This window comes from Cotesia typhae, unplaced genomic scaffold, assembly GCF_013202065.1.
Source record: "Cotesia typhae breed Kobodo isofemale line unplaced genomic scaffold, CoteBio_Ctyphae contig_23, whole genome shotgun sequence".
Classification (NCBI taxonomy): domain Eukaryota; kingdom Metazoa; phylum Arthropoda; class Insecta; order Hymenoptera; family Braconidae; genus Cotesia; species Cotesia typhae.
Genome location: NW_027423729.1, coordinates 3,653,830 through 3,676,875, shown reverse-complemented (window position 1 = coordinate 3,676,875; position 23,046 = coordinate 3,653,830). Strand labels below are relative to the sequence as shown.

Genomic DNA, 23,046 nt, shown 5'->3' with positions numbered 1-23,046 from the left:
AGATTATTATCAATATTATTAATTAAACAAAAAAGTAATAGTAGATCTTGTAATACTTGAATTTGTTACAATAAAAATTAAGAAGACTAATACAAAGAACACAAATATTTTATCAGACTTTAAGGTATAATAATTATGTTTTCAAAAAATAATTATTTTTTACGAGTAACACACCAGTCGACATGTTCAGCCATATCTTTACCAACAATCATCAGATTACAGATAGGACAAGAATATCTGTGCTCCATATTGAGTGGATCTTCATCAAGAAGATTATTACCGCTGGTATTAAGTGTCATGTCACCGAAAGTTGACGACGTACAGATCTCCAAGTGTTCATTCAATGGAATGTCATTGCTAATTCTCGAATTACAGACCAAGCATTCATAAGTACTTCTATCTTTCTTAGATTTGCTGCACCCTGGTCGAGAGTCAGTATCATCGACAACAACAACAACAGCAGCAGCAGCACCAAGATCTCTTTCCATTTTTTCCCGATGTTTCTTTAAGCACTTTTCAATATGATCATTGTATTCTCTTACTCTAACTCTACTCCCACATGTAATGCATTCCTCAGTGCCAGTCACTGGTCTTATTGGCGATAAAGTTAAATCCGTGACATCACCAGCATCATTAGTGAGATTGACAACAGAGTCATTAGATGCTAAGTCACCGACTTCGTTTAAACAAATATCCAAATGATCATTTATTCTGTCGCTGGTAAAACGTCTATCACACTTCGGGCAATTGATACGTTTATCCTCAGGTGCTGCAGATGAATTTCTTGGTTTTAAAGTATCGCTGGTCTGCGATCTTTCTGCCTGAGAATTATTGTCCAACACTTCTAAATTTAAGCAATCGTTTACATGGATATCAATCAAAGATGCTGCAAATTTTTGCTGACAAAATGGACACTCATGAGTTGATTCTTCTGTTATTTTTGGGCGTTTTTGCGCCGGTTCTTCTGAATTTGCATCGTTGGAAATTAAGCAAAAGTCAATATGTTGGTTTATATTCTCATCGATAATTATTTTGTTGCAAATAGGACACTCAGGTGCATTATTACCAAATTGATTTTTTTGATCTTGCTTTGGAGGAGTTTTAGGTTTTATTTCTTCAGCATTGGATTTTGTCGGTTGAGGTGACAAAAAGCGAGTTAACAAAATACTTTTACCAGTGTTACTTCCTCCCAAAACACCAGACGAATTAACCCGATTTCTTGAAGGTTTTGGTGCGAGAGGAGGCGATGAAGTCAAACTAGAAGATCCGGGGCCTCCAGTTCCGAAACCAAAAACATTATTCGTTGATGTTCCGAGTTTTTTAATTCCTTCCGACCCATTTGTATTTAAACTTCCTGATCCAACTTTACTGACTGTTACAGTTTTGCTACCTACGGATCTAGTATTTCCAGAAATAGTTTTAATTCCTCCTGGCTTATTCTTTGGTGAATCATTTGAGAATGATGAACTTGAACTCGAACTTGTTTTGGTGGATTGAACAAAATTATCTAAAGTATTTTGTTTCGGAAGCGCTTTGGAGACCTCACTAGATCTTTTACCTTTAGTAGGTTGTTTGTTTTCGGGCTCTTTGATTTTTATATACTTGCCACCGCAATTCTGTTGATGATTTTGCCACCAGAAGTCTGAAGGCCCAGGAGCTCGATTCATTGAACGGCGAACTATCCCGAAGTAAGGAGGACGTTTTTGACATGGACCGTCGCATTTCCACCAATGCTGTTGGTATAAACGCACCTCGTCATGAAAGTCGTGATAAATCTGTTAATTAAAAATATTCAATCAATTATTATCAATTATTAATTTAATTACAATCTCATTAATTTAATTTATAAAAATAAAAATTACTGTGATTTTAGTTCCAGCTTCCCGGTTTATTCTCTCCATATGTTTACAAAATTCAGGACCGTGGCCATCTCTGTCACGATTATTGTTTGTGATAAATAAAAAACCGTGAATCATTTCGTGCTGTTGAATAAATAAAACAATTGACATTTTTTTAATTAATTACTTAATAAAGAAAATTATTTTTTAAAGCTTTTAATTATATAATTTTTAAAATAAATTTTTTTTACTATAATTTGTTATAATAATAATATAATAATTTGTAATAATAATAGAATACCAGTAAAGTTTCCACTAAATCCTTTCTAGGTCTTAGTTTAAGCAATGGCAAACTCAGAGATATAACACACTCACGATTACGTGGATGAAACGAACATGTGCCAGCACATCTATAAAAATTTTTTATTAATAATTTTAAGGATTGAAGTAATTTTTTTCTTCAAGTAAATGATAAAACTTACGTTGTCATTCGTTTACTCCATCGCACCTGAACAGCATCCAACTTATTCCAGAAAAATTTTTCATTAAATTGAATAAACATCGTATAAACATTAGGAGTAGGATCTATTATTTCCAGTGTTTCATCAATTAAACTTCTTGGTTTGTACTCATATTCATTCAACTGAAAATAAACATTTTTAGTTGCGTATAATTAATTTTAGTATAGAAAAAAAAAATAACACTGAAGTTGACAGACATTAGAAATTTTTTTAGAATTTTATAACAATTAATTTGCTATGAAAGAAATTTAATAAAAAAAATTCCACATGTAAAAATTAGAGAAAATTATCAGTGAAAATTTTTAGAAGCAATTTTAGTATTGTAAGTGATTTATTATAAGAATTTAAAAAATTGACAGCTGTCAGCTAATTTCAGTATCATAAAAAAAAAAAAAAAAAAAAAAATAGTTACGTGATCAGGAAAAACAGCATTTTCTGTTATGCCATGGAGATGCTGATTATTTATTGGATCCAAATCTCGTAAATATCTATCTGTCATTTTTATTAATTTTTGAAACTATTAAAAAAACTGTTAAAAAATCTACGACAAAACTTCCCTGAATATGAAACTTGATACGGATCTATTAACAATGACTAAACCTATAAATCCAGTTGTTAAAATTATAAACAAATAAAATATATCTGAATGAATAATTATACATTATTAATACAATAACTGGATTAATAATCACACTGTTTATTTTATTATTTCATGTTTTTTAAAATTTTTATTTTATTTTATTTTATTATTATCGAATGTTAAATTTTAAAAATTAACTATTGCTTACTAACAACTATACAGTTATGTCGATTACTTGTGTCAATTTGGAGGTTTTTCATTTAGCCGCTTTTATATAGACTAACCTCAAGAATTGATGGTTTTTTAAAATATACATTAGAATTGAAAATGCGCGCGCAAGCGTTAAAAATGATTTTTTATTGGTGAAAATTAAGGCGCGCTATTCAAATTTTTAGTGAATCAAGTAGTTGAATGAAAAATATAAATTTTTTGTCATCTAAATGTAATGAAAAATATTTTTATTACATTACTTACAAAATAATTTTAATTTTTAATAACTTACTCAATTTACATTGGCTAATAAAATTTAGGAAATATTTAAAGACAGGATTTTTTGAACAAGTAAGTTATGTGGTTAAAAAAAAAACAATCGACATTTTTTTTCATGTTAAAATTTTTTAATTTTCTAAATTTTACTATTTTATTGTCACTAAATACAATAAAATTTAATACTAAACTTGAGGATTTACAAGCGTGCGCTGTTATGAGAACATGTATATCTGAAAAAAAAAAATAAAAAATTTTAATGTTAGTTTGTATAATCAATTATCTAATTATAATAAAGTAATACCTCTGGGTCCATATCGTAATAGCATTGTGAGTACTCATATGCCAGCCGACAAGGATCAGTAGCTGTCACTGAAGAATAAAAAAAAATATAACAAATATGTAACAGATAATACTACTTAATTATAAAACTGAAGATTTTAAGTATGTTTACTTTTATCTGCGCAAGTCTTAAAAGCTGTCATCATTCTTTCCACATCTGGTTGTTCTGCCATTATGTCAAGTTGTTGTTTAACAGTAGCTAAGTCAATTTGATCATTTTTATCTATCTGAAAAAATAAAACCATATTATTATATTATTGCGTATGTCAATTTTTTGGCTTTCTACGACAAATAAATTATTATGGAAAAATTTTAATAAAATTTAATATTATAAAAAAAATCCTTACAATTTTAGCCATTTTAGCGTTGCACAGAAGATAACACATCAATGTCTGATCTTCTGGGAATTCTCCTCTTCGGTGAGCTTCGAGTAATTCTATAAGTGATTTTATATAATATATATTTAATAAAAAAATTAAAAATTTTATAAATCTATAAAAAATGAAACAAAACAAACCTTGACTGGTTCCTATTTTACTAGCACACTTTTGACTCCATGGTTTAGCAATTGATTTCATTTGACTAATCGATAATTTCTGAATAATTTAAATTGATAATAAATTTAGTGTAATTAGTAATTCACATCGCAAATTAAATATCAAATATATGTTACTTACAGCATCTACATTTGATAATTCAAAAAATAGAAAAGCTAACGCAAATGAACAAAAATAAACTTTACTCATTGTTTTTCAGAGAAAAAAAAATAAATAGCTCCGAAGAAATACAAATTTTAAAAGATTGATTTAGAAAAATATGCTTCGAATTGAATGGTCTGATGGATTGTTGCGCTATTTACTCATCCGTAGATTCGGATGTCGTCTTTGCTACGTAAGATTAATTCTACGTTATTAAAAATAATCAATGTCCCAATAAATCTATAATTTTTTTAAATTCATCGACAGACGTATTTATTATTCAGTATTACGTATAACACTCAGCATAACTTAGGAATTTAAGAAACATCAAAATGTAATTATAAATTTTAAACTCCTTCATTATAGTTTAGAAAATAATAACGAGTCTAATAAATAATTATATATATATTTTTAAACATTCATTTATTGTACACAGTCAGGCAAAGTACATCGCAAGGATAAAAAACAATTTTCTTCATTTTATCCGTATTGTTTTATTTAATTTGTACAAAAAATGATCTGACCAAGGATAGCCGACACAGCTCATCCAACAGATGAAAAAAAAAAAAAAATTAATTAATCTATAATTCTGCAGTCTTTGATTGGAAAGAAATAAATGATTATTGCTAAATTATCGTAAATGTGCAAAACCTATCCCCGGTAGATCAAAGTGTGATTTATAATGGCAAAGGGAAGGAAAATTTATATTTATTATTTAATTCTTGACAATTATAGATCAACAGTCGGTGATTTATAAAAGATAGGATCGTCTTTAAAAATTGAGCTAATCTTAAACCTATTTATTCTCGATCAATTACCATAGCGCGCAAATAACTCATTGATTACAGTATAGTAGTTTACGTTTAACTTTATCATTTGAACATCAAAAAAATCATCAATTATCCGGTAATTAAAAATATAGTTATCTATATATATTTGTATAAATATAACGTGACTTTTATTTTAAATATTTATATTCATTATTGTATGCGCGTTATTTTTCCTTCGAGGTTTTTTTTTTTTTTTTTTTTTTTGTTAGTTAAATTTACATGATTATTATAAACACTCTTCATAAATTGTAAGCGTTAAAAAAATTAATTCATCTTAATAATCGGCAATAAATCAGTACAGCGAATAAACTATCATCGCGATCAATTAACTCAACTATTCAAAATTATAACAAAATAAACAAAAAATCATTATTATCATCATCAGTATTATAGACAAAATAAATAAATTAATTATACAGTAATCAATTCTTCATACTTTACTTCTACGACTGTACTCAAGAATTTGTTTGTGATAAAACAATAAGTACCTGAAACAAAATAATAATAATATTATCAATTTTTTATATTTATTTTTTCTAAAGACTGGTTTTATAATACACACCCTTCACTGGTTAAAACATCTTTAAGCCTGGCTCTAGTGATTAAATGATCATCACACTTGAACCACTGATCACGTTGCTGTCTAATGAAAGCTGTGTAATGACCGGTTTCTAAAGATCCTTCATGATTAATAACAGCAAACAAAGAATATCTATTATCACTGAATGCAGTATCCTCGCCATTTTTTTGTAGCCTTTCAATAGCTGCACTGTTGTTGTTGCCATTACGCCGGTGAGACATGAAAGGCGTCATATCCAGTTGTTCAGGAAATGAAATGAAGGTTGAAATTTTTTTGTCCTGAATACTGGAGTGTTCGAAACGTTTGAGGTGAAAACTCGCAACGATTGGCAGCTGCTTCATAGTTAGTTGCTTAGTGCTCTCCTGATAGGTCTGACACTTGCTGCATTTTATTTTGGCACTAGAGCCCAAGTGTTCTGCGCGGGTAAAACGCTCCAAGCAGTCGAGTAGGGATGTGGGTGGGCCATTTGAGTCTGCACCAGAAGCACCGGCTGTTGGGCCTAGATCTAGAGATATATCCCAGAACGGATCGATGGTTGTAGAGACTCCACTGAAAAATAAAAAATTTTTTGTAGTCCAATTAAAATAAATCTCTTAACGATAACTTACTTGCAAGACTGACAAACAACGTCGCTTTGCAATCCACCGGTAAATATTTGATCGATAATACAGTTACAGTGATGAGGGTTGTCTTTTACAAGAATTGGAGCAGCTTCGCAGTGTCGATGCAAAACATCTAGAGTCGCTATAAAAAATTCATGAGCGTCTTGTTGTTCGTAACCAGCTAGATGCCTCGCGTGGGTCCATATCAAATGTAGGAGCTTGTGGAGCGTCAAAGGTGCCTTACTACCAGAGTAAAATTCCTGAAACAAGTGTGATACTTCACAAACTAGACAGCGACTGGGCTGCGGGCAGTGATGACGGTCCGCGAGAAAATAATCTCGTAGCAATGGAGTATGAGTCAGTGCTTGGACAATGCAGTTCATGAAACATGTACTTCCTAAATTTATCAAGCCTCTCAAACCTGTAAAAAAATCACTTAGTTAAAAAAAATTTTTTTTTTTAATTTCGCTGCGTAAAAATATTAATACAAAAAAATAATAATAACCAATTGTTGAATTTTCTACAACCCGTCGACGTCTTGGATGTTTTCTCAATAAATCGGCCTCTACTTGCGTTGGTTCCCAAGCGCGATAAAATTCTCCTAAAGACAATGATTTTGCTGACTCGCTCCATTGTGCTTTAGCGACAGTCAGCAATTCACGATCATATACGTAATCGCCGCATTGGAAGCACAATATATTTCCGTAACACAAATCAACAGCTGTAATTTATTATTATTATTAAATTATAATTTAGATTAAATCCTTAATCTTAAAAATATGAAAATAAAAAAAGTTACCATACCTAAAAAATGTTTTTTCGTTTTGGCATGTTCCTGTATGTGTCCTTTGACATAACAACCAAAAAATATACAATGTAAACAAGAGTGTAGGCGATCCTTGTATGACTTACAAGTGTGACACAAACAGCTCACAGCCTGTAATTATAATTATCTTTATTATTAAGAGAATAAGTAAAATTTTTTGGTCAGTGTATTTATACGATAAAATGGTTTTTTATGATTAAATTTGATATCGTTAAAAAAGTCTTGACTTTAATTTGATCCGTTTCATGATTTCACATCATTCTCACCAATAATCAATTTATGATGATTTAAGGATTTATACATTCACGCACAAATGTATACCTAAGACTTGTAATTTAATTTTTTATGAGGCTGAAGTTAGCAGACACTTGACAATCTTTTGATTTTGCTTAAAAAATAAATTAGGCATAGAAAATTACTCATAAAAATATCATTTATAATTTTTCAGAGCTTCTAAAGATGAAATTTTTAAATAAAATTTTCTTGCTATAATTTTTTTGTTAAAAAAATTATAAAAATGATCAAATGTTTCTTAATTTCAGTATCATAATTTTTTTTTATAAATATTTTTGATATGAAAATTTATAAAAGTGAAAAATGATAAAAGTCGCTCGAAAAAGTAAGAAAAAAATTATATTGTTATAAAAAATAATTTTATTATTATCATAAGATGTTTAAACACTTTTACCACCAATGCTTGTAGTAAAAAATGCAACAATAAAAATATAATAATAAAAACAACAGTACCTTTCTGATACGCGCCTCTGCTGAGGTACTGGTTACAAAATACGAGTGTATAACTTTGTAAGGTTGTATTCCTTTAGCAGCTTTAAAATTATTCAAGTGTATGCAGCCATGGTCGCTCATCTCAGTCCAAAGTGTGCCTTGGACTGGGACTCAGACTTGTAGATTTAATGTAAATTTTTTCTCCTAGAGTTAAACCTTCAGCTTGCTGAGTATTACCTTCCAAAACAGCCAGTTGTTGATTGTAGCCGTAACCTCTACCAGTCTTACTTTTGACAGTTTTAAAAAATAATTGTTTCGTTAAATTATCAGCACTGGCCGGAATAAGACGATGAGATTGTTTACACTTTTGTTTATAAAACGAATATGAGTACTTAAAAAAATAATTGTTTTCACGCAGGGCGTAGCACGTTGGCCTTGGAAGAATAACGCGTATCGTTGACATGGAAAACCTCGTGAGCCCTTAACACTTTTGGCTTTGCTTTTTTTTTCTCCACAGCTCGTTACCCTTTTATTATTTTATCATCATTTTTCCATGCTTTGTTGAGGTTAGATTTGCTAAGCCTAAGACAGAAGAAGTTGGGGGTTATTTAATTTTATATATACTTTATTTTCAGTGCACTAATCACTGATCACAGATGTGCGTTTTTGGTTTTAATACTACTATATGTATAAATGTATGTACTGTATGTAACTACTTACAAGTTATGCAGCTTGTAGACGTTGAGTTACTCGAGCGATACGAGCCCAACAGAATCAGCCGGTTACTGCAGCAAAGTCAGGAGCCGCAACAGCAGCAGTCAGCCGTTGAGCCAATACAATACATGTATTTATATTTATATTAAATTTTAATTAACTGTCTAAAAGTTAGTTGTCACTTGACAATTTTTTTATTTTTTTTTTAACAAATAAATTTCTTTGAAAAAATTCTTTTTAAAAAATTCCATTTGTAGTTTTTTAAAATTTCTAAAAGTCAATTTTTTTTATAAATTTTTTATGAAAATTAAGTTAGCTGACATTTCAAAATTTTTAGAAATTTTTGATTAAAAAAATTTTTTTTTAGATGAAAATTAACTTAGCAGATAATTAATAATTTTAAGAATTTTTGTAAGAAATAAATAATGGCAAAAAAACAATTTATAAAAAAAATTGACATTTAGAAATTTTTAAAAACTACAATTCCATTTTTTTCAAAATAATTTTTCAGAATAAAAAATTTATTTGTTAAATAAAATTTAAGAATTATCAAGTTACTGCTAACTTTAATATCATCATTCCCTTTGCCCGTCTCTAGGTAATTATACTATCAAGTACATTTAATTAGCAAAAATAATTGTGATGAATTACAAAAAAAATTTTATTTTACTTTTACAGACTACAGTGGAGTGTTTGAAATTGAAATCTATAACAGCTTTGTACATAAAAAATTCATCAAATGCCTGATATATTTCGATCTGCTAGGATTGAATAATGTGTACCTCTTACGCACTACATACGTGTTCATTTTTTATGCAATATTTTTTAAATCAATACATCTTATGTATTTTTAACTGCAGCAGAAAATTCACCCTTCACTCAACTTTTTCACACCTCTTTACGTATAATATATTTCAATAAAAACTATACATTCTAAATATTTTTTATTTACTGCCCAAGGTGTGTATGCTATTTTTCTTTCCAGAGAGAAGAAAAATATGTTAAAAGACCTGCAGGGTGTACAGGAGCGTCTGGTTGATTAACACCGAATTAAAATGATTCTTTAACTTCAGTAGTTCGTGTTGGTATTTTATTTTATCAAGCCATTTAAATAGCGATCATCAAATTATAATTCCAACGATAATATATATACATATACTTGTAACTGACTAGAGTTCTAATATTTTTCATTCGAACTTAATTACTATAAGATAATTTTTTTATATGCCCTTTTGGTTCTACAAAACCAAAAGATAAAATAAAACCACAGATTAAAAAATTTTTGTGAAGTATTAATATAATTTCATGTATAAACTCAGTAAAGAATAAATTAATAATTTTATACATCGTATTCTTCTTTGTCTATAACAGTATTCAGGATCGCAAAGTATGAATAGGACTTCTGTATGACCTAAAAAAAAAAAAAAATTAAATTGATTAGTACAAGTAAAGTCTGTAATATTACATTTCATGTAGCATTACAGTAGTGGTATACACGGAAATAACAAGATGACATTGGATATCATCCTAGATTATACTGAGTGAAAAAAATTTTTTAGATAGTAGTTAGTATAATCCAGATATCACTCAGTATAATCTGGATTATACTAGCTACTATCTGAAATTTTTTTCACCACAGATATCACTGAGTGGAGCGCATGTGGCATGAATGTAAAGGAGGGGTATCGTGAGAGGTAGTCTGGCTGAAGTAGCGGAGGAGTAAGGTGCGTTTGGTGTGGAAGTCCAGCTTGGAACCGGATGATGAAGCCTACACGGAAAAAACAAGATGACACTGGATATCATTCCAGATTATAATCAGTGATATCTGTGGTGAAAAAAAAATTCAGTTAGTAGCTAGTATAATCCAGATTATACTGAGTGATATCTGGATTATACTCATTGTAATCTGGATTTTATACTAGCTACTATCTAAAAAAATTTTTCACTAAGTATAATTTAGAATGACATCCAGTGTCATCTTGTTTTTTCCGTGTAGGTTTAATTTTATTGTTAAAACGACGAAAAATATTAAATTTACCGATAGGTAAGTATCCATTGAAAAAATGAAAAACGTTCCAGCTGATATTGTTAATGGTTTGAGTCCTATAAGTAAAGCATTAACCATATATTGTTTAATTTGACGATTATGTAAATGTTCTTCCCATCTAGATTCATATATACTTCTGTATATAGACTCTCCCTGAAAAAGTAAATTAATTTTATTATTCATTCTTTTTTTTAGCCATCCTGATTTGTTATATTAATGCAGTAACAAAATTTATGAAATATATACATACTTGTTTCATTAATTCGTTACCGAAGAGGCACCAAAATAATAGATGAAGTAAGCCAGTACCCATCATGACCAAGTACCGGAAAAATTTAACTGGATCTCTCATACACTATTGTTAAAAAAAAAATGATAAGTTATTTATTAACGTTGTACATGTATTTTTCTATTGAATGTTAAGTATAAATTACCAAAACAGCTAAAAAAAGATTGAGACAAACTAGAAAGAAGTTAGCAGCTATCATTCCAAACAATACAGCGCTAAATGTGTCATTACACTCGTCAACATTTAAAATAAGACGTTGATGATGTTTCAGGCATGTCTTTAATCTCAATGCATGAGAATCTTTTTCAACGTAAGCTTCTTCTTTTGTAAAAGCAACGAATGTATGAATTTCGGATTCTTTTTCCTTGTCTAAGGTGAACCAATTGTAATCTAAAATCTTGTTATATACTTCAGGAGTAACTGTAAAGTTAGAACGAGCATATGACTCTACGCTGCAATGACGATAATTAGATTTTAGGATGATTAATTGGACGTATATCCATCTTATTAATCCCAGAACTGTTGTGTCGAAAACAAGAACCCAAATACAGCCGACATATATCGTGTAAATTTGAATAAAATATGCCAATTGGTGTAATGGAAATTCACTGACATCAAATGGAAAAGTTCCACGTAGTGGCAATTCATTTTCTCCTCTTGGTATTGCAAAAAATGTTACGTATGTCACGCTGATTGTTACACCATTGAATAGACAATAATCAAAATTTTGATAAAAAATAGCAGTACAGATATTTGTTAACACACCCGTATCTAGATATTATATAATGTATAATGTTAATTTAATTTTGATGGAAATTAATAGTTGCATATTGAGAGAAAAAAATTTTTTATTAAAAAAATTAGCAATATTGTAATAAATAATTAATTTTAAACAATTTTATTTTTTAACTGAAGAAATCTAAAATTTGGGAAAAAATAATTTGGAATAATAATTCACAAGTTGTCTATTTAATTTTTTTTTTTTTTTTTTTTTTTTTCAATTTATAAAAACTTTTTTTCCACAAGAAATTTACTGTAAGAATAATTTTTATTTATTTTATTCAGAAAAAATTAATTTTTCTTCATAATGCTTATTTTTTTAAGCAAATTTTTTCTCCCAATGTAGCTCAATTAAAATAAATATTTTAGAGATACTAATAATAAATAAAAATTCTTACCTGATGAGAATTTTAGTACCTTTATCGGTGAGTGGACCTTTTCAATCAGGCGTTTTATCCGATCTTGCGAGAGGTATAAAGTGAATACTTTCGCAAAAGTTGTAATCATCGGAGCAAGATATCCCAAATTATTGGAAACATAATCAAGATTATTATAATTAACAATAATATCAGCGACGTTTGAAAGACAATAGGCCAATCCGATGCTCCAATTGACGATTAGACAGACAAAATTGAAAATACGAAGATGAAGAAATGGTCGATCGTAAGTAAAATAACCGAGAGCTCTAAAAATTTTATTACAATATTATTATTATTATTATTATTACTATTATTTTTTATTAATTCTTAAATTATTTTTCAATAAATTCAAGTACTTGGCTATGATAAATGAAATATCTAAAGTTGCTCGGTGAGTTGGTATCGGAGTCAGCTCGAAATCTCCAGATTTACCTGAGAACTGTTCATTCATTGTCAAATCAACCAACTAACTAATGTATTTAACTTTTAAGAATTTTTTTATGCTTCAGCAGAGTACCGCTGTTTGTTTTTTATTGAGGATTACAATAATTCTGCATAAAACTGAAGAGTTTGAAATTGAAATCTATAGCAGCTTTGTACATAAAAAATTCATCAAATGCCTGATATATTTAGATCTGCTAGGATTTAATAATGCGTACTTCTTACGCACCACCTACTTGTTCATTTTTTATGCAATATTTTTTAAATCAATACATCTTATGCATTTTTAACTGCAGCAGAAAATTTACCCTTCGCTCAACTTTTTCACACCTCTTTACGCATGATGCTCAGTAAAATAATAATATATTTCAATAAAAACTATACGTTCTATAGACTTTATAGAAAAAGTTTCAACACATTAAAATAGACTACAGAATAACTTTTTTATTGTGTGAGTAATGTATATTTTTCTTATTTAATTAATTTAAATTAATTATAAAAATTATTCTGGAGCTTCAGGAAAAGAAACTTTGGGCTTGCTGGATGTTTCAATTTCTGGTTTTGGCGGCTTATTAGATCTCAGAACTGCTCCAGGACTAGGGTAAGGCCTCATTTGGTACAAGGGTCCTGATGCAGTCGTATCAGCTCCAGTCTTTGCTTCGTTATGATGAGCAAGTCCGTCCGACCATTTTCCTCTGATAAATAAATTAAAATTTATCATTTTAAATATTTAATTAAATTAAAAAAAAAATTTTTTTAGTTTTAATAAATTACCTTGGAATATCACTGTAAGAAGCTGGATCCATCGGATCTAATGGTCGCTCTCTTTTGTCCTTTGGTCCTCGTCTGTCATGGGAACGCGATCGATACCGATCTCTCGTTGGCGGTCTATGGTCTTTCTTTGACCGTGGCTGATCGACCTATAGTCAATTAAATTATTGTTTTAATAATAATTAAATTTTAATTAAATTGTCTTAATATTAATAATTACTAATAAATTTATTTATTAGATTAAGTGAATAAAAAATTATCTATATTATTAATTTACTCAGTATCATATTAATTGATATAATAGTATTTTTATGATAACTTACATCCATAGCTTCTTGGTCACTACCGCTGTCTTCGCTAGACATGTTGTCATCCTGGTCGGCGGCTTTCAAATGTAATTCCTCGCGTAATTGTGATGCTGGCTGGGATATCTGGCATTTAGGATGTCCTGGAGGATACCATGATACTAAATCCGAAGACCGGTCCCAGTAGTAATGCTGTCCTCTGCAGATAAATATGTAAATATCTTATTCAGACTTATAAATTTTACGGTAATGATAATAGTCACTAAAAAACATACACGCCAGGATCATAAACTGCTTTCCATATTTCAGGCAATGGATACTTATGAATTAACTTCATTTGTAGTCTTAAATATTTTTCAGAAGGTTGCAATTTTCCGACTCCCCACAATTCTTTACATTTTTTTGTACATTCGTGGTAAATGTTATATTTGTTGGGACATCCGCTGTATCCCTAAATTAAAAATAAATAATAAAAATTAATACGAGTTATAAAAGCAAATAAGTAAGTAATTAATTCAGTCAAATTTATTTACTAAATCCTTACCATGAATTTTTGTGATAAGTCAATTTCTTCAATGTCATCTTTTAAATTGTCATAATCTTCAGCAATAACTTCTTCGTGTATTCTTTTTTTCGATTCTTTAGTAACAGTAACACCTGAAATAATTTTTTCAAATAATTTTTTTACTTACAAAATTATTAATAAATAATTAATACTGAAATCAGAAGACATTTGACAGTTTTTTTAATTTTTATCATTTATACTTGTGGAATTTTTTTACTTAATTTCTTTAACAATAAATTAATTGTTATAAAAGTTTAAAAAGTTGTAAAATGTCTTTTGATTTCAGTGTCATATAAAATAATTTAGAGGTTACCTTCTTTTTCAGATCCATTAGAAATTAATCCCCGCTTTGCTAATCTAGCAGCTAAAGCAGCAGGAAGAGGCATTTTTGTTACAAAGAAATTTTTTCTTCACAAAAAAATTATTACTTTTGTGTTAATTGTTAATTATATACAATTATTATCAATTTTTATCAACATCCCAACCAAACATTTGTAGTAAACGTAAATAAAGGCGCATTTACATATAAATAAAGGCGCCTTATTTAAACTGAAATAATTTGAAAAAATTAAATTTAATCAAATGAAATTATCGCGTGGCTCATGACGTTTTGTAAGCGACCTTTTGCCGGTATACGTCCTTATTCTTTTTTATAATTCATTGTATGTATTATTTAATCATCTTTACATGTATAATTACATATTAAAAATAAATCAGTTTTTATTTTTTTATTTAAATTTACAAAAATTATTACATAAAAATTGATTAGTCTTCTTGATTATCTTGATCAATTATTTCTTGGTCAGAATTTTCGCCATTCCCCATAAAAGTCTCTTCGGCATCAATAAAAGCAGGAAATTTTATTCCACGAGTCATATTTATTAATCTTTCACTTTGAACATTAATTATCGACCCCAAATTATCAATAATATTATTTCTTCCATCATTCATTGGAGGTAAATTAACTAAGCGCGGTAATGGAATCGGAGGACGACTAAGTCGTTTAGTTTCTAAACTATCATCTTCTATTGGAAATGGAGGTGGCGGTGGTGGCAATGAAAAATTAACTTTTTCCATAAATTTATCTTCTTCATTCTGTGAAATAATTTCCTCATTTTTTTTAATATTTTCAGTATCTTCATCTACATCTTTAAAATCTTTCAGAGTTTTTCTATATCTCAAAAGCGCTTGAGCTTCACGCTCAGACATACTCTTATATTTATCAATCAAGACTTCTTTTAACTCACTCATAAAATTTTTCGCAAGAAGTTTATCCAGCTTAGCACGCTCAAGCGAATCTGCATCATTGTCCTGATAAAGTGGTTTTAAATACTCTTCTTTGATATATTCTTCAAACACTTCGTCAATAATTTGCGGGTCTTCATCAAACACTACTGGAACTCTTTCAACCTCAGCTATCTCTGGTACTTTATCCTCGTCTTTAGACTTTACAGATTTATTCAAAAATTTACCTACAAGCAGTCTATTAAACTCAGCGAAATTTCTTGCAGTGTCAATTTCTTTGTAAACGTTGTTTATTTTTTCCATCAGACATTTTAAAAATTCATCAGTCTCCTCACAGTCTGCGCAGTCATCAAGATTGTCAACAATCGATGAAATATTGTTGTAAGCTGACTGAATTTTCCGGGATAGTAAGTCTACATTTATGTACAAATCTTGCCACTTTGTTACATTTGATTTTCTAGATTAAAATAATAAATTTTATTACAACAATAAAAAATTAATTATTAATAATACGAAAAATCACAGGTGGTTGGAATTAATGGAAAAAAAATGGAAATTAATTATTAATAAAATTAAAATAAAATACTTACTTTAATTGATGATAGACTTGTTTAGTATTGCCTTTATATTCTTCAATAATTTTATTCAATTTGTCACTGTAAGGCTTCAATAACTTTAATAAAAATTTAGTTATTTTATTGGCTAAATATTGATGATTCTTTAAGTCATTTTGATGAAGGAGAGCCAAGAGATTCATCATATCTGATTGAACTAAAATGTACATGTAATAAAATTGCTGTAAAAAATTTAATGCAAGTTACGTATTAATTTTTATTTTTAACATAAGTATTTTAAACTTTGAAAATAATGAAATTACCTTGAGTCTTTCGTAAGTGATCTCTCCGTTGATATTAAAAGTATCTTCATCAAAATTAGTAAATAAATTTTTACTATCCGATGATTTAGAGAGTAATTTCATGATACACAATGATATTTTGTAGTATGAATGTGAAATTACTTCTATTGAATTTGTAAAAGTTTCACACATTGGTAATAGATATTTTATTCTCAGTACTTCTAAATCACTGGGAATATTATTTAAATTATTAATCTTCATACAATTGAATCATTCATATGTATTAATTATTTTAAATACCTGAATTTTTTTTGAGACTTATTACTAGTCATTTTGATACAAAAATTATTCTTCAGTATTTTTAATATTTTCTTGTATTGCAAATAAATATTATTTTGAATCGATACTAAATTTTCAAGAATGTCAAGTCTTGATTTTTTACAGTAATGGCTATATATTAAACTACTGGATATTACAGAGCAAGTTACAATCACAGGAATTCTTAATTGCTGGTAGGCTAGAGTACTTGCGATTGCTGAAGAAAAAATAATTGATGACCATAACGAGTACCTGCAAATAAATTTTTAATAATTTTCTTTAGTAAGTATTAAAAACATTGTTCATGAATGTATTTAGAATTATATCAACCTAATATTTTTTAAAATTACCTCAGTCTATTTGGAGATTTATCTTTCAAAATATTTTGAATACTTAATGTATGATCGTCTAATAACGGCTGTAATTTTAAGATAATCTCAAGTTCTTGTGCTCCATAGCTATTTTTTCTTGGCTGTTTTAGGCTCATAAAAAAATTTCTCCATGAATAATTAATTTTTGATGTTTCCTAGACACAAAAAGAAATACATTTTTTAAAAGTTAAAGTTTAAAGAAAATTAAAAAATTGTCAATAATTTTAATATCATAGAAAATTGTAAAGTAATAGCTAAATTTATTGTTATAAAAAGTTTATAAGAACATTAAAAGATCATACGTCTAATAATTAAATTCTAATTTACCTCAACAATCATCGGAAATTCTTCGATTTCATTAAAATCTTTTCTATCTACATAAGTACATTCAAAGTCAGTGAATCCTACATCCGTCAACGCTTTGTGTAAATCACTACCCTAAAAAATAAAAAGTTAATTAATTATTAAATAACAATGATAAATTGTAAACAATAACCTATAACTAAAAAAAAAAAAAAAAAAGAAAAAAAAAACTCCAAACCAGGTAAAGTAAGAAAAAAATTAAAAAATTACCTCGATGACAACATCATCAAAATCTTCATCCATAATTTAAAATTATTAAAAAAAAATTTATTTTTAACCAATAAATTCCATAAAATCTATATGTAGATTCTAGAGGTTATTTACAACATTTATTAACATATAATCAACAATTTTAAAAAACATTGATTGAAATTCTTTAATTAATATCAAATTTGAAGTTTAAAAAATGTATTTAAAAATCTCCAAAAGAATATTTAACAATTAACAGTGCTTTAAATATTTACTTATATCATAACAAAAACATGTAACTTTTTTTTAAATATCGGAAGTGACAATCGACTTTTCTTTCGAGTTATCGATACTCAAGAAATCGATTTTATCAAGCGGAGAGGGCGGAAAAAGATGGCCGGTGAGCTAACTTCCGTAAGTGAACATTGAGGCAAGTCTCTTGTAGTCTTGTTCGTTACCGCGTTACCGTGTACATGTGAAAAAGTTTTACTGGTTATAAGTTTATTAAAGCGATTATTTATCTGTTGATCAACATAAAAAATGGGTAAACCAGGTATTTCATATATAACTAGTTTTAATTAATTATTTTTTCATAAATTTTAATAATTTTTTTATTTACTTACATTAATTATTTAATTTTTCCACGCGGCTACTTGCCGCTAACCTAAATAAAATCCACATGGTCGTTATTCAAATCGAATTTCAAATTATTACAAATTTATATCAGTGGAAATTTTTATAAATTTTTTTTTATTTACTTGATTAATTTATTGACTGTAAATATTTTGATTAATATTGTTATTGTTTTGGAGTTATTAAAAAATTTCGCCATGTGATTTAAAATTTATTCTAACAATCACATTTTTATTATCAAATAATTAAATTATTAAATTTTAAATTGTTATTTTTCTTGTTATTAATAAAAAAATAAAATTTCAGGATTTTCACCAGCTGCAGGCGGTGGTGGCGGTTTTAGAGGACGAGGAGGCGGTAGCGGAGGCCGTGGAGGCTTCGGCGGTGGTCGCGGAACTCCACGTGGAGGAAGTGGCGGTAGAGGAGGTTTTGGTGGACGTGGTGGAGGAGGTTTTGGTGGACGTGGTGGCGGAGGTCGTGGTGGATCTGGTGGTGGTGGACGAGGAACACCACGAGGTAGAGGAGGACGTGGAGGCAGAGGAGGAGGTGGATTCAAAGGCGGAAAAACAGTCGTTGTCGAGCCACATCGTCACGAAGGCGTATTCATCGCCCGAGGCAAGGAAGATGCGCTTGTTACCCTGAACTTGGTACCTGGCTCTGAAGTCTATGGAGAAAAGAGAATCAGTGTTGATGTAATTATTTTTTCAATTTAATTTTATTATTTTTGACAATTTTTTAATTTTCTTTAGCAAGTAAATTTCTTCCAAAAAAATATTTTTTTTTTAAATTGCACTTACAATTTTCCAAGTTTTTTTTACGAATTAAATTTTTAAAAAATTTTTAATAATAATAATTTTTTCAATAAAAAAAAAAAAATTCAAAAATTTTTAGATCTTTGCTAACTTAATTTTAATTGAAAATTCAATTATTCCAGGGTGAAAACGGAGAAAAAATTGAGTACAGAGTATGGAATCCATTTAGATCAAAGTTGGCCGCTGCGATTCTCGGTGGAGTTGATCAAATTCACATGCCACCTGGAAGCAAAGTTTTGTACTTAGGAGCCGCTTCTGGAACAACTGTTTCTCACGTCGCTGACATTGTTGGACCGGTAAGAGTCATATTTAAAAAAAAAATAATTACTTAGGCATACATTAGAGCCACGTGAGTCCATTCTTACTCACTTGGTGTCGAAGTGATGCTAGATAAAAAGTATGCTTATTTTATTGGTTAAAGTTATTTATTTAATTGATTATACGCGCATACGACACTTGTGTATTTTATAACACATAAATTTATAGATCAGTTAGCGGTTTGCTGACAATTATTTATTTATACTCTTTAATTTACAGGAAGGTCTTGTTTACGCAGTAGAATTCTCTCACAGATCTGGCAGAGATCTTATCAACGTCGCTAAAAAACGAACAAACATTATCCCGATAATTGAAGATGCCAGACATCCACACAAGTACAGAATGTTAGTTGGTATGGTGGACACTGTTTTTGCTGATGTTGCTCAACCTGACCAGGCTAGAATAGTTAGTCTTAACGCTCAATATTTCCTAAAGAACGGCGGACACTACGTTATTTCTATTAAGGTAAATATTTATATTTATTTTTTATAATTGGAGAAAAAATTTTTTATTTGCTTCTATTTATTAATCGAATTATTTTTATTTATTTTAGGCTAGTTGTATAGATTCTACAGCTCAACCAGAAGCAGTATTTCAGTCAGAAGTCAATAAACTTGTCGCCGATAAATTAAAACCTCAAGAGCAAATAACTCTTGAACCATACGAAAGAGATCACGCGGTAGTTGTCGGTGTTTTTAGGCCCCCACCTAAAAATGCCGCTTGAATCTTGTGTAATTTTTAAGATTAATTTAAGGATATAATTATTAAAGAAAAAAAAAAATAAAAAAACAAAGGCTTTTGTAAATCACATTACAATCATTATTATTTTTTTAAATATCCCATCAAAAAATATTAATTAAAGTCAATAAAATAATATTTTTTTATTGGTTGACTTAAAAATATCTGTAGGTTGACTAAAAAGCTATTAGGATAAGAAGCAATTTTTTACATTGATTTTATGTAAATTTATGAAATAAAATTAAAGTTAATGAAATATTAATGTTTGATTAATTTCATTTGTTTTAATTTACGTAAACAAAATGTGAACTATATTTTAATATTTATAAAATAGGATAGTTACTTGGTTTAATGGATAAGACCCCTTGCTTCCAAAATACTTTTTTAAAGTGGGAAAAAATACTGGACAAATTACCGCATCGTAGTTATTTTAAAAGTGATAAAGATGATAAGAATAAAAATAATTTGACTGATGGAAAAAATCAAGCTGGTTCATCGGGAAAAAATAAAATTAAAGTTGAAGAAGATGATAAACAAATTGAAGATAAAAGTGATAAACTATCCAAAGCTAAAGCTAATGTTGGGCAGTCGGGAGTTGAAGTAGACGAAGATCAGACTGAAGTCGAACCTGATGCCGCACAATTCAATAAGTAGTTTCATTTAACAATAAAAAAATACAATATAATTCTTTGATAATTAATATTATTATCGATAAATAGGTATCATCAAGATGTTGATGATTTAATAAATGGAGCGATAGAAAATATTCAAGAAGCATCTGCAGCCTTGGCAAATTTAGCTGGAAGTCATGAACACGAATTAAAGGTTTCTTTTTTTTTTTTTTTGAATAATTTAGTAATATTTTCTTAATTAATTTTTTAATTATATTTAAAGATGATCATCATGAACATTTTGGTAAAGTTTCACGATTGGATTGACAATATTCAAAAAAAGTTAAACTTGACTAAGAAGACATTGAATGATCTGAAATGGATTCTCGCCACCAAAGATATCGAATTAAAAGTTAAAGACCACGAAGTTAAAGAACTGAGGCATTCGATCGATGAATACGAGAAGAAGCACAAAATTCTTGAGGTACCGTTTTTATTTAAGGTAGTTGTCATGGTACAATATTGTTAAATTGCACTGTAATTTCTTAAATATTGACGTTTTAAAAAATATAAGCTCATCCTGATGTTACACTCATCAAAAGCTTTCATTTGAGTATCCACATGCAATTTCATATATTTTTCATATATACATATATATATAAATATATGAAAAATTGATGTGGGTATTCAAATGAAAGGTCTTGATGAGTGTAACATCGAGATGAGCTTATATCTTTAAAAATGTCAATAGTTCACAAGATACAAGGTCATTTCTTAATTATGTATCTAGAGATAGAGCATTTTCGAATGCAGCCTAAATACTTATCATAATAAATTGACTATAGGTGAGAATTGTGTAAAACTTTGAAAAGGCACAAATTCAAATCAAGACCTTTGCAATGACACTAAATTTCACTAAAAAATTCTCTTAATAATATAGATAATTTTTTATTTAATAGGAAGCGATGAAACATTCAGAAGAAGCTTCAAATTCACTGGACATATCTTCTATTGCTCATTTAAATCCAGATTCACTCGAACCAGGCTCAGAGTATTTCATAGCTCCTCTATGCCCAAACGTGTCAACAACTGGAGTAACACACGTGACAACCATTTCCCTATCTTCTTCATTAAAAATCTCCAGCGACAATGCATTGCTGCCTGAATTCGTTACTGCCGAGCACTCGGTAGTTTTTTCAGTTGCTAAGGCCACGAATGCTTTTCCAATTGGATCTAAAAATTCAGAGTATGAAGTTGAAGTTAAAGACTTCTCTACGGCCAGTGAGAAAGACAATTTAAGTCCAGAAAAAATTTCGTTTACTCAGCCTCGAAAATTAGGAAGTAAAATCTCCCAACAAAAAGTCCCAGTTGCCTTGGCTAACATGTCTGCGAGTCGAACGATCGTTTCCAACGTTTCATCTGAATCCGTTGATCATCAGACGGTTTTACTCGATATGTCCAGCATGGAAGTAGGAACCGATGAGGCAAAACGGACACAACCTACTTACTGGCACGAAATTTCGGATCGAATTTTTGATGTGGAAGAAGAAACTCCCATTTCTCGGCCATTGCCGCGGATTTTAGAGCAGCAGTCTTCTCTGACGCTGACTGATTCTGATTCTGGTGAAGATAAAAATAATTTAGGAAGAAAATCTCCTAAAGCTGTTAGAGCGTTAGATCAAAGCGCAAACTTACCGGATGTATCGGCATTGCGGATGTCAATTTTACGAGCTTCGGTGAACAGTGGAAACCAAACTTCCAACCAATCCATCCACAATTCTGGTACTTCTGTTATTTATGAACAGCGCTTGTCATCCCATACGAATTTACAGGTTCCTATAAAAAAAAAACCTGTTATTATTAATATCACTCAGCCGCGATCGTTCAATAGTTTTGATTTGTTTAGACAAAGGGTTGATTATGACAAAGAGCGCAAGGAAGATGAACGAGACAAACGCGAAGCAGAAGTAAGTTTATTTTTATGTTTGAGCTGATTTTTATACCAATTTCATTTTTGCACTGCAGGAGTATTTTTTTCAAAAAAAAACTTCCTTCTATTTTTTTCTATTAATTTTTTATGACACAAGTATCAATTTATTTAATTTTTATAACAAATCTATTACAATAAAAAAAAAAGCTTTAAAAAATTTCCATTAATAATTTTTTTTTTTTAATTTTGTAAAATTATAAAAAAATTTCTTTTGACAGTTAACTTCAATGTCTTTAATTTTT

General features: G+C 29.1%; 7 protein-coding genes and 1 long non-coding RNA gene across 9 annotated transcripts; 2 read left to right on the top strand and 6 right to left on the bottom strand.

Moving 5' to 3' along the window:
- Window positions 1–4: 4 nt before the first annotated feature.
- Window positions 5–3,190, bottom strand: Mh (DNA-dependent metalloprotease SPRTN). The gene is made up of 5 exons (XM_074238960.1): window positions 2,772–3,190; window positions 2,321–2,481; window positions 2,140–2,248; window positions 1,863–1,982; window positions 5–1,775 (listed from the first exon to the last, which is right to left on the bottom strand). The coding sequence occupies exons 1-5, from the start codon at window positions 2,856–2,858 to the stop codon at window positions 153–155; spliced, it is 2,100 nt and encodes a 699-aa protein (XP_074095061.1). The 5' UTR covers window positions 2,859–3,190; the 3' UTR covers window positions 5–152.
- Window positions 3,191–3,484: 294 nt separating this feature from the next.
- On the bottom strand, window positions 3,485–4,735 carry LOC141524774 (odorant-binding protein 22-like). The gene is made up of 6 exons (XM_074238838.1): window positions 4,445–4,735; window positions 4,285–4,363; window positions 4,115–4,203; window positions 3,880–3,994; window positions 3,730–3,797; window positions 3,485–3,658 (listed from the first exon to the last, which is right to left on the bottom strand). The coding sequence occupies exons 1-6, from the start codon at window positions 4,511–4,513 to the stop codon at window positions 3,641–3,643; spliced, it is 438 nt and encodes a 145-aa protein (XP_074094939.1). The 5' UTR covers window positions 4,514–4,735; the 3' UTR covers window positions 3,485–3,640.
- Window positions 4,736–4,855: 120 nt separating this feature from the next.
- Not (ubiquitin carboxyl-terminal hydrolase nonstop) lies at window positions 4,856–8,185 on the bottom strand. Its single transcript, XM_074238835.1, has 6 exons — window positions 8,051–8,185; window positions 7,282–7,414; window positions 6,983–7,198; window positions 6,484–6,898; window positions 5,858–6,424; window positions 4,856–5,783 (listed from the first exon to the last, which is right to left on the bottom strand). Exons 1-6 carry the CDS (start codon window positions 8,168–8,170, stop codon window positions 5,726–5,728), a joined length of 1,509 nt encoding a protein of 502 aa, XP_074094936.1. The 5' UTR covers window positions 8,171–8,185; the 3' UTR covers window positions 4,856–5,725.
- A 271-nt stretch (window positions 8,186–8,456) lies between these two features.
- Window positions 8,457–10,026, top strand: LOC141524775 (uncharacterized). The gene is made up of 3 exons (XR_012478757.1): window positions 8,457–8,595; window positions 8,665–8,873; window positions 9,422–10,026. It is a non-coding gene; the product is annotated as an uncharacterized LOC141524775 (long non-coding RNA).
- Window positions 10,017–13,010, bottom strand: LOC141524771 (uncharacterized). Its single transcript, XM_074238836.1, has 6 exons — window positions 12,635–13,010; window positions 12,258–12,544; window positions 11,225–11,850; window positions 11,041–11,145; window positions 10,782–10,943; window positions 10,017–10,154 (listed from the first exon to the last, which is right to left on the bottom strand). Exons 1-6 carry the CDS (start codon window positions 12,727–12,729, stop codon window positions 10,083–10,085), a joined length of 1,347 nt encoding a protein of 448 aa, XP_074094937.1. The 5' UTR covers window positions 12,730–13,010; the 3' UTR covers window positions 10,017–10,082.
- Window positions 13,011–13,155: 145 nt separating this feature from the next.
- Pqbp1 (poly-glutamine tract binding protein 1) lies at window positions 13,156–14,872 on the bottom strand. Its single transcript, XM_074238837.1, has 6 exons — window positions 14,674–14,872; window positions 14,340–14,452; window positions 14,071–14,246; window positions 13,814–13,994; window positions 13,494–13,639; window positions 13,156–13,414 (listed from the first exon to the last, which is right to left on the bottom strand). Exons 1-6 carry the CDS (start codon window positions 14,744–14,746, stop codon window positions 13,222–13,224), a joined length of 882 nt encoding a protein of 293 aa, XP_074094938.1. The 5' UTR covers window positions 14,747–14,872; the 3' UTR covers window positions 13,156–13,221.
- A 100-nt stretch (window positions 14,873–14,972) lies between these two features.
- Window positions 14,973–17,998, bottom strand: LOC141524769 (uncharacterized). Its single transcript, XM_074238834.1, has 7 exons — window positions 17,724–17,998; window positions 17,478–17,588; window positions 17,130–17,305; window positions 16,762–17,031; window positions 16,483–16,690; window positions 16,196–16,401; window positions 14,973–16,062 (listed from the first exon to the last, which is right to left on the bottom strand). Exons 1-7 carry the CDS (start codon window positions 17,754–17,756, stop codon window positions 15,126–15,128), a joined length of 1,941 nt encoding a protein of 646 aa, XP_074094935.1. The 5' UTR covers window positions 17,757–17,998; the 3' UTR covers window positions 14,973–15,125.
- Window positions 17,999–18,118: 120 nt separating this feature from the next.
- Window positions 18,119–20,275, top strand: Fib (rRNA 2'-O-methyltransferase fibrillarin). Of its 2 annotated transcripts, none has more exons than XM_074238792.1 (5): window positions 18,119–18,255; window positions 18,642–19,027; window positions 19,270–19,443; window positions 19,685–19,930; window positions 20,019–20,275. In XM_074238792.1, exons 1-5 carry the CDS (start codon window positions 18,243–18,245, stop codon window positions 20,187–20,189), a joined length of 990 nt encoding a protein of 329 aa, XP_074094893.1. In that variant the 5' UTR covers window positions 18,119–18,242; the 3' UTR covers window positions 20,190–20,275. The 2 variants fall into 2 exon arrangements, with proteins under 2 accessions (XP_074094893.1, XP_074094894.1); XM_074238793.1 differs by having other exon boundaries at window positions 18,134–18,246.
- The last annotated feature ends 2,771 nt before the right edge of the window (window positions 20,276–23,046 follow it).